The 16,983-nt window shown below is 46.1% G+C and overlaps 1 protein-coding gene across 1 annotated transcript in view; it reads left to right on the top strand.

Annotated features, from left to right (window-relative positions):
- LOC134968667 (mucin-5B-like) overlaps positions 1–16,983 on the top strand; it is a 163,765-nt gene that overhangs the window by 37,637 nt on the left and 109,145 nt on the right. The window contains exons 8-9 of the mRNA XM_063944188.1: positions 7,197–7,361; positions 10,147–10,248. Coding sequence (XP_063800258.1) covers positions 7,197–7,361; positions 10,147–10,248 — 267 coding nt within the window. The remainder of the gene's footprint in view (positions 1–7,196; positions 7,362–10,146; positions 10,249–16,983) is intronic.

The raw sequence follows: 16,983 nt of genomic DNA, 5'->3' as shown, positions 1-16,983 counted from the left end.
TTTGCCGCACATTAGTAATGCATTTATACACATGACACACTTATTGCCCCTTACACATATGCCGAACACCACTGCACAACCAACCGACCCGCACACAGCACTCACATGGCTGCTAACACATTGACCTCTGCCTCTGCTTGGATATAGATGTGCCCAAATACATCACCAATAATGGCGTGAGTCAGCTGGCAGCTCTGCTAACGTCAGGCACCTTTTTTGATGAAAATGCATCTTATTTACATTACTATGTGCTAGGATGCACTAGAAGCTTCTGCTGATTAAAATGATATGTGGCATATGCATATATTCTGTGTGTGACTGTGGCTGTATCTGCATTCGAAATGCTACGTTACAGTGTTCTCCAGGAATACACTGTAATGTAGCATTTCGTATGCAGATACAGCCACAGTCACACACAGAATATAGGCATACCACATATCATTTTAATCAGCAGAAGCTGCTTGTGCCCCTAGACATTTGCCTAGTTTGCCTATGCCTAGGGCTGGCTCTGCCTACAAAGGACGATAGCAGAACAATCTCTTTATAGTCACGGACCATAGCATGATGCAAGTTCTTTGGCACAAATCATTGTCTTCCAGATGTACACATAAAACAAGCCGGGCACCAAACTCAACCGCAGAACCATGAATGCATCCCACAAAGTACCCTTAAACCCAAGTACCTAACACAATACCATCTTGAAAAAGCAGATGGATTAGAAGCATAAGGCAATTGTTAAGCCCAGAATAAAAAGGATAGAAATCATGAATCCAACTGCAACACCCAGTATATAAAAATAATAAATGAGTAATGCATTAAATAACAACCAAGAAAGTAACCATAAGCACTAATATATATATTTAAGGTGCTTATAGAAGCAGAAGCGGCATTTGGAGACTTCCATATACACAATATATTGTAGTGTCATACAGCCTAAGTTTAGGGGCTCACATACCCGTTTGTCAGGGGGAAGCATAGAAGCAGAAGCAGCATTTGGAGACTTCCACATACACAATATATTGTAGTGTCATACAGCCTAAGTTTAGGGGCTCACATACCCGTTTGTCAGGGGGAAGCTACTTTCACCTTGTCAAAGGGGTGTGTGAGCCCAGAAATGTTGGCTGTATGACTCTACAATATAATGTGTATATGGAAGACTCTGAGTGTCACTGTCTGTTTCTAGAAGCACTGTTGTTTCTACTGTTACAGTATATATACTATATATTTCTCATCAAATCAGACATACTGTATTTATGTTGCAGGAACTGTTTTGGATGATGTGAACAATAACAAGAAGTGTGTGAAACAAACTCTCTGTCCCTGTGTTCACAATGAGAAAATATTCAAACCTGGAGAATCTTTTTCGGCTTCTTGCCAGACATGGTATAGTATAAAACTTCTCTTTACTGGACTTTATTGAAGTTTGCAGCAAGTGAAAAATACTGTAGCTCCTTCACATCTAGATCAAATGAGTTATGTCTCAGCTGACCAGGGTAGACCGATTTACAGTTTTACATGCAGAATGTTACAATGGGTGCAAATGTACAAATAGTTGTTATATCAAGGTACTACTGATATCTTGAAAAAGACTGCAACTGGGGGGTGGGGGGGTGCTAAGGGGTCTTTTGCCCTGGGTTCTGGATATGAAGGGGTCCCAAGACAGTCACTCTGCGTCCCCTCCCGTGGCTGAATCCACCCTTTCACTGAAACAGTGGCAGACCCAAGACCCACCTCCCACTTGCCAACTGGAGGCTGCCCCCACAGTGACACACAGAGACAGCTCTAGAGCTCATGGGATAGAGAACAGTGACCTGGAGATCCCACCCAACCCGGAGGCATAGAGCCGCTGCCGCTAGGAGAAGGGCCCCCACCTTGAAGGGACAGACCTGCTGCAGCTGAGAGAAGGGCTGAACTTTGCTGCTATAACCATCTGCCTGATTGGCCCACAGTTCCAGTAGTCTCCATAGACATGTACAGGGATGTCAGAGGAAACAGACAGTGCATAGTCCTGGAAATGTAATCAGGAAAAACCGAGAACATAATAAAGGGAGAACTGTAAGTGAAAAGAGTGCAGTGACGAGAGTACAGAGAGACTCCAGAGATCAGTGAGAACACAGAGCTTGCAGAGAGTACAGTGGGGAGAGTACAGCGAGCAAAGAGACCTCAGAGAGCACTAAGAGTACAGTGGGGATAGTAAGTTGAGAGACCCCAGAGAGCGGTAAGAGTACAGTGGGGATAGTATAGAGAGCAGAGAGACCCCAGGGAGCAGACAGAGTACAGAGGAAAGAGAGTACAGCAGGGAAGATCAGAGAGTGTGGAGCTTACACAGAGCAGAGAGACCCCAGAGAGTACAGAGAGAGTGGAGATAGTACAGTGGAGAGAGTGCAGAGAGCAGATAGACCCCTGAAAGCAGAGTACAGCGAGTGGAGAGAGTACAGTGGGGAGGATGTTTGTGGGCACAGTGGAGCATGCAGCAGTACGCAAGAGGCATCCAGTAGCATATACTATACAGTCCCTCCCACCCTTTTTACATCTGTGGCAGGTAGCTCCCCTACAATTATATCCAGTACCATGGAGCAGCTGCCTCCTTACTTTCTTTTTTTAACATCAGAATCAAAGGGGAGCTGCAGCGTGTAGCACCGCCCAGGCAGTTTCCATGGGGCTTTGTGAGTTGTCCTTCCAGACTGCCAAATCATCATAGCCACAGCCAGCAGGTAAGGACAGGTGGTGCTTGCCTGCCCTGTATTGCTGCACGTGAAGTGAATGTGAAAGAATGTAAAATTGGATGCACACAGTCAGGGAAGAAAAGGGTAAGGGGGACGCCAAATCACTGCCTTGCCCTGGGTGACAGGAATCCTAATTTCAGCCCTGCCTTGAATAAAGACCAAGACCTACTTACTAGTAAAAGAAAGAATATATGGTCATAAGAGCTTATTCAGAGATGGCTGCAATTGTTGCTGCCACTGTGACTTTGTACTCGGTTATGCGATAGTATGTAAATGCCACAGGAGGTGTCTTATGCCTCCTGCAGGCTTCTGTATTCCGCTGTTGCATCTGAGGAGGCGACATTGGATCAACTGTGTGAGCCGACGTCTGAGTAACCCTCAGCCACTGGCTTCAGCACGCCCAGAAAATGGGTCCATCATGCCCCCCGTTTCTGAGCAGGGCAGACACACCCACATTTTCTGGAATGCTTCCTATTGCCACCCCCAAATGCCAGCAGCATGTCAGCCATCCCCAGATCTGCATAGATCCAAAACAATAGGGATATTGCAAGAAAACCGACATAGCGAACACCTCTGAATCAGCCCCGATATACAATAAACAGTATAAAACTATCAATATCAAATTAATGCTATGGCCTCTAAATTGGATATATGATATCCATATTGTAAATAAGATATTTAATTGACTATATTGCTGTGAATAAATACAGATATCTACATCTGGCAATAAAAAAATGTATTACATGTGCAATCATCATATTCAGTAAATATTACATACTCTTCAATAATCTTGAAGCTCTTGAGTCTGCACCACTTCCCTATATACTGTAGAAGTTACTGGTGAAGTTTGTAGCCTCAGTGAGATAGAGAGGAATCCCTAGAGTGATAATTGATTGATTTTTTATTTATTTCTCCATAAAAAAGCAGGAGACACTTCATATGTATCATTTAATAGTTTCCGTATAGGTGTATGAAGAATTTCACAAGATGCAGTCCTCGTCATCAGATAGAAACTTTACTTATATGGTTGCTTTAAGTTTTGGCATATAGTGAGCTGTCGATGTCTGCGTGCTGTGTCCAGTAGAATAGTTATGAGGTGTTGTCAGAGACTGTCCATGCAAGCTGGCAGCGCAGGAGTGTGTGTCCGCACAGCTGGCATGGATGGTCTCTGATGACACTTCATAACAATTCTACTGGACACAGACTTACACATACCCTTACATTGACTTCTTACACCTGGATAGGTGTAACAGGGAAGGGACAAAGTTGACAAATGTAGGCCAAGCAGAGTAAGAATGTGTTCATGCAGTTGTGGCACAAGTAGACCTGAATACATCTCCTGTTATGTCGTTTAGAATTGTTTGGCTAGATGCATCATCGCTTGGAGAGTGATAAAATGGAGAAAGAAAAAGTGCCAGCCAATCAGCTCCTAACTGCCATGTCACAGGCCCGTTTGAAAAATGGCACTTAGGAGCTGGTTGGATGTCACCTTTTCTCTCTCCATTTTATCACTTTCCATGCGATGATGCATCTAGCCCAATCTTGGAATGCAGTTACGTGGCCGGCGTACGGGATTCCGAAGACTGACAATATCACCAGCCAGAATACTGGCTAACAGGGGCTATTCCCACTCATGGATGTCCACGACACCCATAAAGTGGTAATAAAATCTGTGGCGAGTACAGCGAGCCACTAAGCCCGCAAGGGCCTTCGTTGCGCTCGCCCGCAAGAGCCTTCGTTGCGCTCGCCCAGAAATAGCAGACAGGATCCTGGCGTCTGTATGCTGACCACCAGGATCCCATCCACCGGCCACGTAACCCCAACCCATTATCTCTTATGGGAGATGTTGCTACATAACAGTAATGATGAATATCAGCATCTAGGGGGTAATTCTGAGTTGATCGCTCGCTAACTACTTTTAGCAGCTGTGCAAACGCGTAGTCGCCGCCCACGGTGGAGTGCGTTTTCTCTTTGCAAGTGTGCGAACGCGTCTGCAGCCGAGTGGGACGAAAAAGTTTTTTGCAGTTTCTGAGTAGATCTGGACTTACTCAGTCCCGGAATTGACGTCGGACACCCGCCCAGCAAACACCTGGACACGCCTGCATTTCTCCAAATACTCCCTGAAAACGGTCAGTTGCCACCCATAAACGCCCTCTTCCTGTAAATCTATAGACAAGCTAAGCAATTGCCTAGGGCATTTGGAATGCCTAGGGGCATTCAAGCATGTCTGCAGTACCGAATTCTGGGAGGGAGAAAGGGACAGTCTGCAAACTATTTCTACTTTACCAACATGGTTGCTTACACTTGTAAACACTGTTGATTAGATTTGGCAAGTAAATTGCAGACTTTCCCTTACTCTCAGCATGAGTAACTTGTGAGAGGCAGAATGCCTAGAGACTGCAATTCTTGGACCTTACTGTGACATATTCACTGACTATTTAAGGTTATTACTGGAAGACCCCTTATGATACCGCAAGTGTATTTAGGCATACTGCTTGTGCTTAAAGTGTGCACATGGGGAAGGGGATCCTGTCCTCCTGTGTGTGTCCTTTATACCTGTGTATACCATAATTGTCTGCAGGGACGTAATATGGGCAGTTTTCTTTCTACACTATATTTCTCAGTCAGTCCACATCATAGAATTCCCCCTCCCCAAGTACTGTAACATGGTAAATAAGTTGCGTTGTGCTATTTCTATATGAAACGTTAGTGCAGCGCAACTTTCGGACGTGTCAGACTGGAGGGCAGGGCATATCCCTCTTACAGTCTAAAATAAAGAGCATGCAGGTCCCGGGGGTAACAGACACCAGCAAACACACTGAATAGTGGAGTGAGTGGACAGTTGCTACATGTTTCTAACTGGTCTTTTTGTGTAACCAGCAAGTGTGGCAGTATCTGGACATTGTTGTCATCTGTGTCCAACCAGTAAGTTGGGCTGGCTACCTGAGTCCAACCTGCAAGTGTGCAGAATCTGGGCAAATGTATTTGTATCCAAAAAACAAAAATACAGGGTTAGGCTTGCAAAGGACGGCATACCCTGTGAGGCCACATTCCTTGTACCGAAGTCATGTCCCTTTAGCGGGAGCAAGCGCAAGATTGTACCCACCCCATGAATTACTATGAGTTGCATGCCATGATGCACAAGCTGACTTGCCTTCCCCCCTATAATAGTGCCCCCTCCCTGTCATTTTCTTGTAGATCTGGGCAGAGGTCCTGCTTTGTGCTGGCTACCGCAATCTGAGCTCTCTGCTGGTTATCCTGGGTGTCTGTTTTCTCGTTTGCCTGTCAGCACTTTGCAGATTACGTCACCACTCTGGTTCTCCCATCTCAGCGCTCGCCATATGCATTTCAGGCTGTAAAGTCCTTTGTCAAAGAGCTTTACAGACCAGCTGGAGAGGATGGAGAGCACAGAAGCACCTCAGGTAGGCAGCTACAGGGAAAGCTAGTTAGCGTCTCATCCCCGCTGTTACCATAATGCAGCTCCCACAGCCGCTTTCACACTTAACATGTGACCTGGGAGATTCCCGGCTCGACCACTTGCAGACATAAGCCTGATCTGCCATGCATCGCTATCTATGTTGGTATGCCAGCATCAGCATTCCGAGCAGTTTTGGGATGCTGGCGTCAGCTTTCCGACCGCCGGGATGCCAAACGCCGGCATCTTGACTGTATCCTGAATGAAATGCTAATGAGCTGCAGTGAGATGAGTCTCAAATGGACCCAGCCATTAACCAAACACCATTAGTTGGATGGTAGAAGTGCTTCCTGTTAGAAAAAACATCAGGGTGCCATCACTTCCAAGATAAAATGATCAATTATACAATTAACTGATATACATTTCCTTGAACGTGGCCTTGAAATAGGTAAGATATGTATTTTCTTTATTACACTCAAAAAGTTACAGTTTTTGCTTACCGGGAGCTCCCAGCAACAAGGGCTGCTGGGAGCTGTAGTTTATTTTGAGTCTGATTACAAGTGCGGTGCTGCCGGACATCAGCGCAGCTCCAGCAGTAAAAGACTCTCACAGGTTCAGTATGACAGTACTGCTTTTCTATCCATTGGCCGCGGGTGGCACAGCCAGGCGGCGCCCCATCCTTGCCTTGCGCCCCTGGCGAGTGCCATCCTGGCCAATAGGTAGATACACCCCTGGTCATGGTTAAGACCTTTCAGACATGCCAAAATCCCGGGTTGATGCGTGTTCATGTGCAAAATCCCAGGATTTTGGAGCATGTCTGAAAGGGGTATTAATCATAATGCATAATGTGTCACAATTTGCCTAACTTGGCATTCAACAGATAATAAGTAATTTCTGAATGGTTGATGTGGTTCAGTGCAGATTGTGCACCTACATGCCACCTCAGCAAATAAGCCATAGTGACCAGCTGCATAGGGATGCCCCTCTCACTTATGTTAAGAGTTTTGGAAACTGTTCTAGTGATTTCTCTTTCTAATCCAACATTTTCTCTTTAGAAATTAATATCAACACTGTCTTCCAGCATTTGTATTTTGGGTCAATGGGTCTGCAATCAAGTTGCCTGCTTTGGAAACTGCACTCTGAAAGGAGGATCCCACATAAGTACATTTGATGAAAAAAAATACACTTTCCATGGCAACTGCCAATATGTAATGTCCAAGGTATGACAATACTTGGTAAGCACACACGAAAGGACAGTTCCCCCTTATTTGTGAATCCCCTATACCCTATTGCCTCTTTTTGTTGCTTCTCCAGAAAATGAGGCAAAACTTGGGGATGCGATAGTTACTTTTCTCTCAACACTTTCTAAATTGTTCACACTGCTGAATAGATTTATTCAAATGGGCCCTACACACTGGGCGTTATTAGTGAAAGATATCATTAATGAACGAGATACCATTTATATCTTTCACTGTGGAGGCACCAGGGATGAACGGTACGCGGCCCCGCGCTCGTTCATCGTTAGTGCCCCGTCGCTTGTGAATGCAGGCCAATATGGACGATCTCGTCCATATTTGCTTGCACTGCCATGGAGCCGCATGATGGGGGGAGTGAAGAAACTTCACTCCCCCTGTCACTAACCCCCCCTTCTCCCCCGTTGCCAGGTCGCCCGTCGGCCGTATCCGCCGTCGGGAAGCCCGGCGGTGGATCACGCAGTGTGTAGGGCCTATAAGAGAACCTATTTGAATTTGCCAGCAGGAACAAGATAGAAGACGGATCATGGAAACTTTGCAAAATACTAATGCACTTGGTTTAAAGAGATTGGTCTGCCACTACTAGTATACCTTCTAAGTCCAGGTAGCTGTGTTGGGTCTGGTAGGTTGTAAGACAAGGGAGCAAGTAGTGAATGCATATTGTCAAAATACAAAAAGGTATCATAGATTTGTTTATGGAGGTTTTGCACTCACTTAAAAATTACCAGTCACAAAGTTTTTCCAGAAAAGCATTTTTTCTTAGTAATACAGCAGCACTGAATGAAGCAATTCTCGGAAATTGTGTGAGTATGTTAATATTTTTCTCAGTATGAAATAACCATTAATATGTAATGTCATTATTTAATTTTCAAAAAGACCATCTTTTGGAAGGCAGCCTAATCCAGAATGTTGTACTCTTTAAATAAAATTAATACATTGTTTAATTTATAATAATAGTGCTTCCTCTTTATCACACCAACTTTATTTTCTAATAGGGGTACTCTCTGTGGAAGCAATTATTAGAATGTAGAAGAACACTGCTTTCTGTACTGGTACAGTAGTTTTGTTGGAAATGAAGTGTGTGCAGGTGTTGACTACAGAGATAGACTATGAACTTAGACTATGAACGGCCCAGTCTCTATTAACCAGTGGCTGGGCCGGACTGCCCATCTGGCACTTCTGGAATATGCCAGAGGGGCCGATGGGCTGGTGGGCCAGTCCGGTCCAACAGAGAGCTGCGAAGGCCGTGTGCAGCGTAGCCTCTGGCTCTCTGGTTTAGCAGCCCCCACCGCTCTTCATGAAAATAGGGGCGTGACGCTCCCTGTGACATGCGCACTCATGTTCATAAATGCCCAGGCCGATTTGGAATCCCAGACCATCCCAGACCAGTGTTGTCTTTTGGAGTGGAGCTTCAGCATAGCGGAGTGTAATACAGCTCACAGCTGGTGAGTTTGTATAGGCCCTATGTCATGGTGCAGGATCACTGGAATCATTGTGGATTGCAGGTAATCGCAGGTTATTCTGGAGATCAGGTGAAGAAATGTGTCTTCCACTGTGATGCTCTAACACAATCTAGACAGTAAAAGACAAGATGGTCCCTGCACATGCTGAGTAGAGATCTCTGTAGCCATCTTAGGATAGGGTACAAAGCCTTCCTGGAGAACAGGAAGACTGGAGTCTGCACAGTAGCACAGTCCTCTTTCATCACGTTTCACGTGTTTCATAGTTTCAGTATAAAGGTAGAATACTGATTATTGTTGTTGTTCCATATAGAGTAAATCTCACTACAATAATGCTTATATTGATGGAAAGTAACATAGGGGGTAATTCCAAGTTGATCGCAGCAGGATTTTTTTTTTAGCAATTGGGCAAAACCATGTGCACTGCAGGGGAGGCAGATATAACATGTGCAGAGAGAGTTAGATTTGGGTGGGTTATTTTGTTTCTGTGCAGGGTAAATACTGGCTGCTTTATTTTTACACTGCAAATTAGATTGCAGATTGAACACACCCCACCCAAATCTAACTCTCTCTGCACATGTTATATCTGCCTCCCCTGCAGTGCACATAGGGGGTAATTCCAAGTTGATAGCAGCAGGAATTCTGTTAGCAACTGGGCAAAACCATGTGCACTGCAGGGGCGGCAGATATAACATGTGCAGAGAGAGTTAGATTTGCGTGTGGTGTGTTCAATCTGCAATCTAATTTGCAGTGTAAAAATAAAGCAGCCAGTATTACCCAGCATAGAAATAAAATAACCCACCCAAATCTAACTCTCTCTGCAAATGTTATATCTGCCACACCTGCAGTGCACATGGTTTTGCCCAACTGCTAAAAAATTTCCTGCTGCGATCAACTTGGAATTACCCCCATGGTTTTGCCCAATTGCTAACAAAAATCCTGCTGCGATCAACTTGGAATTACCCCCATAGTATCTAAGGTTGAAAAAAGACAATTGTCCATCGAGTTCAACGTGGTCTCCTACCGGTATGAAGGATTATTTTGTATAAAATTTTGACTGATGTTGATGACTGACGTTACGTTTTACCCCTCTTTTTTAGGGTACAACAATAAAACGTTGTTACTAATATAAACGTGTTCTGTGATTTAGTTAACGGCATTCAGTACCCTTTAATAACCTGTATCAAGTCACTGCAAAACTGATATGATGCCCAATTTGAATTGATATTTACTTCTACCTTCACTTTATTATTAACAACTTTACCATGAATTTGGATTTTGTTCTTTTTTAGGACAACAATGGAACATTTGCTGTGATAGCCAAGATTGTGCAGTGTGGTTTGACTGAGACTGTCACTTGTCTGAATGCTGTTTACATCAACATAGGGAAGATGGTAAGTACTGTGCTAATATATTAATACTTCTCAGATGCCGTTAATAAATCCTGATCCTTATGAAATTTTTGGCTCTATACTCACAGTAGACCATAGGTTACTCAAGGAAAGCCATAGGCAAGAGTGATTCTCCAGTGATTAGAGGAATAATTAGCAATTTTGGTTTGAAAAGATATATGAAATATTAATTATCTGTTGGAAAAAAAAATTGTCTTCAAGGTAAAAAAATTCAATTAAAATGTACATTTTTTGTATTTATTGTTATGTTTACTTTTTCGTAGTGTGAAATACTTATTATTAGAATTTGGTTGCTAATGGCAACACGCGACTTTTTATGTTTTATGATCACATTTGTTTTCTGGTTTGTGGCATATCGTATAGTTCTTAATTGCTGTCGTTATTAACAAATATGTAACTTTCTGCAGCGGGGTACACTGGGTTCCACAGGGATAACATCGGGGATGCAGAGTAGGAGCTTGATCCAAGGCACCAACAGGCTGAAAGCTTTGACTGTTCCCAAGATGCTCAGCGCCGCCTCCTCTATAACCCCGCCTCCGTGCACAGGAGCTCAGTTTGTAAGTTGGTGCCTGTAGTGCAGGCAGCTAAAAGAGCTTTTAAAGTGAAGATAGAAGACTTCAAGGGCTGCAGCAGAGGCACGGTCAGTGCTAGATGTCATTCTGACATCTCCTGCTGCAGCTCCCTCACCTCCCCCAGCGGCGCTGTATACTCCCGTGTCCCTGGTTGCCACGTACTTACAGCGGAGGCTCTGGTTTGGCAGGTCAGGCACACACACTCACTGAAGCTCTCTGGGATCGCGTGGCCGCATCTAGGGAGGAGGTAAGAGGGTCCCCCAGGTGGGACCCACTGGAAATCGCGATCCGGCACGGCCATTGGGAGGTGGGCCATGCGTGCTGGCGTGGACACTGTGTCAGTACAGGGACCCCACTAGACCACCAGGGCAGGGGCACAGGTCGGTTTACCTACAAACCGTTTTCTTATGGCCCACAGTACCCGGTGGTGAAGTCCAGCAAGGGGATAAGGCTCTGACCTGTAGCCCCTCCCCCAGCCCCTGGGCGCCATTTAGAGTAAATGTTCCCGCCCTGGAGCTGCATCTCTCTCTCTCTCCCTCAGCGTTTGAGTGCCATCATCACATGCTGAGCTGATTCTGGGACTGTCAGCGCTGTGCATTTTACAGGACACTTAAGTAAGAAAAGGTGCATTACTTCAGGGTTATGTAGTACAGGTACCCTGTGATATACATCCAGTCTTTACTGTGCATTGATATATCTGTTAACCTATATAGCTTTACTTAGTATTACTTAGTATTGCTTGTCCAGTTCAGTTTTATTGCTTGTCAAAATTTCTGCATTGTACATGTGACTGTGTGCATATAGCTGCTGCGTGATTTCTATTTCGTGTATCTCACTCAGATTGCTATCCCTATATTCTGTACCCTGAGGGGGGCTAAGTGCGTCAGGGTTATTATTTGTTATAGGTATTTCACAGGATATACTTATTTTGTATTTTTCTCTGTGATTCTAAGTCATTGTATACCTCTTGAATCCTCTGTTTGTGCTATCACACTGCACAGGGGGTTCTTGGTCAGGTATTATACTGCTGATATTGGGGGTCATTCCGAGTTGATCGCTAGCTGAAAATGTTCGCTGCGCAGCGATGATGCAAAAAAACAGCACTTCTGTGCATGCGTATGCGGCACAGTATGCACGCGCGACGTACTTTCACAATGGCCGATGTATTTTTACACAAGGTCTAGCGAAGCCTTTCAGTCGCAATGGCCGCCGCAGAGTGATTGACAGGAAAGGGGCGTTTCTGGGTGTCAACTGACCGTTTTCTGGGAGTGCTCAAAAAAACGCATGCGTGCCAGGAAAAACGCAGGCGTGGCTGGGCGAACGCAGGGCGTGTTTGTGACATCAAATCCGGAGCTGAATGGTCTGAAGTGATCGCAAGCGCTGAGTAGGTCTGGAGCTACTCTAAAACTGCACAATTTTTTTTTTGTCGCCGCTCTGCAATCCTTTCGTTAGCACTTCTGCTAAGCTAAAATACACTCCCATAGGGCGACTGCTTAGCGTTTGCACGACTGCTAAAAACTGCTAGCGAGCGATCAACTCAGAATGACCCCCATTGTACTGTGTTGCCCGTGATTTACACTTTTAGATATGTCAGCTTCAAGGGGTGACGGTTCTGTGGCTGATCCCACAATGCATGATGGTGACACCGCAGACACAGAGGAAAACATAGCAGCGGAGGGTTCAGGTACTGAGGTTTCCCTACCCCCCAGTAGGGCTGTGGCAATTGGGGTCCATTATGACCCACCTTGGGCTACTTTCTCTACTCAATTGAATACGCTGGTAACTAGACTTACGCCCCCTATTGGACCTCACGTGCCGGTACAGCCACGTACTGTCTCTGCGGTTAATCCACCATGGGCAGATCTCCTGTCCACTCAGTTACAGCAATTAAATCACTCACTGAACAAACAGAAACCTAACCCTTGCCTGCATAAGACCAAGAGGTCCTCTAAGCGGGCCATTACTTCCTCACAATCCACCCATGTTCTAGACACTTCATCTGATGAACATGGCGTGTATATTACTGACCCCTCAGACACTGATCCAGATGCTTCTGATGGGGAACCTGTTTCACAGGTGGATGTTCCTGACCTATTGGAGGCTATAAGGCTGATTCTTCAAATTGATGATGACCCAGAACCAGTTGTTACCTCTAAGAAACCGGATAGATTTAAATGTCAGAAGGTTATAAAACAAGTTTTACCTCATTCTGACCACTTAGTTGACATACGTCAGGAATCCTGGGAAAATCCAGGAAAGAAATTCACACCTCACAAGAAGATGCTGGCTCGCTATGCCCTCACTGCAGAGCTAAGTAAGAATTGGGAAACACAACTGCCGGTGGATTCGCAAGTGGCACGGCTGGTGGTGTCCTCTGTTCTGCCTGTAACTATCGTCACCTCTCTGAAAGAACCGACCGATAAGCGTGTGGAGGGTTGCTTAAAAGCTATTTACACCCTTGCAGGAGCTGTGCATCGGCCCACTATTGCAGCTACTTGGGCTGCAGAAGCTATTGAAGCGTGGGCTCAGGAGGTGGAAGCGGAGCTGACGTCCAATTTTTCTGATAATGCTAGACAATGTCTCTCGTATATTGTCACAGCATCTCATTACATTAAGGAGGCGGCTTCTGATGCCGGTATTCTGGCGGCTAAGGCTTCTACTACATCCAATTTGGCCCACCGGATTCTCTGGTCACTGTCGTGATATGTGGATCTGGACTCTAAGAAAACCCTGGAGGTGCTCCCTTTTAAGGGAGACATTCTTTTTGGTGAGGATCTCAACAAGATTGTGGCTGACTCAGCATCTGCTAAGACGGCATGTCTACCTAGCACTGCTCCTTCGGTCCCGAAGGCTAAGAGTACTTCCTTTTGTTCCTTTCATCCTCCAGCAAAGGGTCAGGCGTACCCGAAACAAGCTTGCACTTCCAAAACCACTAAGCCCAAACCTAAACGTGTCTGGGCTACCCATCAGCCTGCTTCCAAATCAGACAAGCCTACTGCTTGACGGGACGGGCCTCCCCCTGGGGGATCTCAAGGTGGGAGGCAGACTTCTAAAGGTCATGGCAGTAATAACGGCCCTACTCCGCCGTCAGGGTGTCAAGATCCTGCCGTATCTGGACAACTTGCTGATCCTGGTGAATTCCCCAGAAATTCTCCTCCATCATCTGGATCTGATGGTCCAGTTTCTACAAGCCCACGGGTAGCTCATCAGCTGGAAGAAATCTTTCCTGGTCCCTGCTCGGAGCATGGTGAACCTAGGGGCATTGTTGGACACTCACAACCAGCGGTTTTTCTTGTCTCAGGAGAATGTCCTGAGCCTTCAGGACAGGATTTGATGCTTCCTCTCTCGCCTGCGAGTGTCGATACACTCGGCGATGCAAGTACTAGGCCTCATGGTGTCGGCTTTCGACATGGTAGAGTACGCTCAATTTCATTCCCGCCCTCTGCAGAAGCTGATTCTTGTGGGACGGTATGCCTCACTGGATCAGGTCTCACATGATCTCCTTGTCTCCGGAGGTTCATCTGTCACTGAGCTGGTGGCTACAGGACCATTGATTGAGCAGGGGTCGTCCCTTCTGGATCTCCAACTGGGTTCTTCTGACGACGGGTGCCGGTTTGCAGGGTTGGGGCGCGGTGTTGGAGCAACACTCTCTTCAGGGTTGGTGGACCAGGGAGGAGTCTCTCCTCCCAATAAACATTCTGGAATTGCAGGCGGTGTTCAATGCTCTGACCCTTGCCCAGCATCTCATACAGAACAGGCCTGTTCATATACAGTCAGATAACGCCACCACGGTGGAGTACATAAATCATCAAGGCGGCACTCGAAGCTGCATGGCAACGATGGAAGTGTCAAAGATTCTTCACTGGGCGGACTGCAATCTGCCAGCTATATAGGCTGTGTTCATTCCGGGGGTCCTCAACTGGGAAGCAGACTTCCTCAATCATCAGGACATACACGCTGGAGAGTGGAGCCTCCATCCAGAAGAATTTCAACTCCTAGTGGACAAGTGGGGCCTACCAGATGTAGACCTGATGGCGTCTCAACACAATCACAAGGTTCCGGTCTTCGGAGCAAGGACAAGGGATCCTCAAGCAGCATTCGTGGATGCACTGGCAATTCCATGGAACTTTCGGCTGCAATTCGTGTTCCCTCCAGTGTCACTACTGCCCAGGGTGATAAGGAAGTTCAAGCAAGAAGGAGGAATCCTACTTTTGATCGCTCCAGCGTGGCCCAGATGGCATTGGTTCTCAGACCTGCGGGGTCTCCTTGATAGAGCGTCCTCTTCTACTTCCGCAACGCCCAGACCTCCTCGTTCAGGGCCTTTGTCTCTACCAGGATTTGGCGTGACTGGCTTTGACGGCGTGGCTCTTGAAGCTTCAGTTCTGAGGTCTAAAGGTTTTTCTGAGGTGGTCATTCAAACCATGTTGAAGGCCCGTAAGTCGGCTTCGGCCCGGATTTATCATAGGGTCTGGAATTCTTACTTTGCTTGGTGCGCTTCTAACAATCATGACACTTACAAGTTTAGTATGGCCAAACTTTTGGCCTTCCTACAACAAGGCCTGGACTTAGACCTTCGTCTGACCTCCATCAAGGTTCATATTTCTGCCTTGTCGGTATGGTTTCAGAGAAAAATTGTGACTCTGCCTGATGTTCATACATTCACTCAGGGTGTGTTAAGGATTCAACCTCCCTATGTCCCGCCGGTGGCTCCTTGGGATTTTTTGGTGGTTCTGGAGGCCTTGCAAGAGTCTTCGTTTGAACCTCTTGAATCTGTGGACCTTAAGTGGCTTACTCTTAAGGTCTTGTTTCTGCTGGCTATTGCCTCTGCTAGACGGGTTTCAGACTTGGGTGCCTAATCCTGTTGGTCACCTTTTCTGATTTTTCACCATGACCAGGCGGTTCTTCGGACACGCCCTGGTTATCTACCTAAGGTGGTGTCTTCTTTCCACCTTAACCAAGAGATTGTGGTTCCGGCCTTTATCTCTCCTGATTTATCCTCCAAAGAGCGGCCTTTGGATGTGGTACGGGCTCTCTGTATCTATGTAAAGAGGACAGCCTATGTTAGGAAGTCTGATTCTCTCTTTGTACTTTTTGGTTTTCACAAATGTGGCTGGCCTGCGAATAAGCAGACCTTGGCCAGATGGATTAAAATGGTGATTGCACAAGCTTATGTACAGGCTGGTCTTCCAGTTCCTGATGCCATCAAAGCCCATTCTACTCGGTCAGTTGGACCTTCTTGGGCGGCCCGCCGTGGTGTGACTCTTGAACAATTGTGCAAGGTGGCTACATGGTCCTCAGTGAACAAGTTCATAAGGTTCTATGCCTTCAATACTTCCACCTCCCAGGATGCTTCCTTTGGACACTGGGTCCTTGTGCCCACTACAGTGTGTCACCTCCCATGCGGAACTGCTTTAGGACATCCCCGATGTTATCCTTCTGGAACCCAGTGTACCCCGCTGCAGAAAAGAAGATTTATGGTAAGAACTTACCATTGTTAAATCTCTTTCTGCGAGGTACACTGGGTTCCACAGGATGCCCACCCTGGCGCACTTAGCTTCTTTGGGTTTGTATGGCATTAGCCGCTGATACCGTCTACTGTCGTGAGAATGTGGTGTACGTGGCTACTAATGGTTGTCATCTCTTTTGCCTGCTACTGCATTGGACTGGTTAACGAAACTGAGCTCCCGTGCACGGAGGTGGGAGTTATAGAGGAGGCGTCACTGAGCATCTTGGGAATAGTCAAAGCTTTTAGCCTGTTGGTGCCTCAGATCAAGATCCTACTCTACACCCCTGATGTTATCCCTGTGGAACCCAGTGTACCTTGCAGAAAGAGATATAACAAAGGTAAGTTCTTACCATAAATCTCCTTTTTGTAACACCCACCATCGAAATTTGGTAGTTCAGTGAGGTTTAAACTGTCATGACAGGTGTGCTACCTTTATCTTCCCTGGCAGAGAGGTGAAGGCAACCCTAAACCCAATAACCTCACAGGTATTAGTCTGGAACACTTTTTCAGCTGTAACACTGTACAGGTTTTAAATAAGGTTAGCAGTTCAACAAGGAAATATTACATTAACACTGACCATTTTCTGGGAGTGTGCGGAAAAACGCAGGCATGCCAGGATAAAACGCGGGAGTGTCTGTA

This window comes from Pseudophryne corroboree, chromosome 11 (assembly GCF_028390025.1).
Source record: "Pseudophryne corroboree isolate aPseCor3 chromosome 11, aPseCor3.hap2, whole genome shotgun sequence".
NCBI classification, from domain to species: Eukaryota; Metazoa; Chordata; class Amphibia; order Anura; family Myobatrachidae; genus Pseudophryne; species Pseudophryne corroboree.
This window is presented reverse-complemented; position numbering and strand designations above follow the sequence as displayed.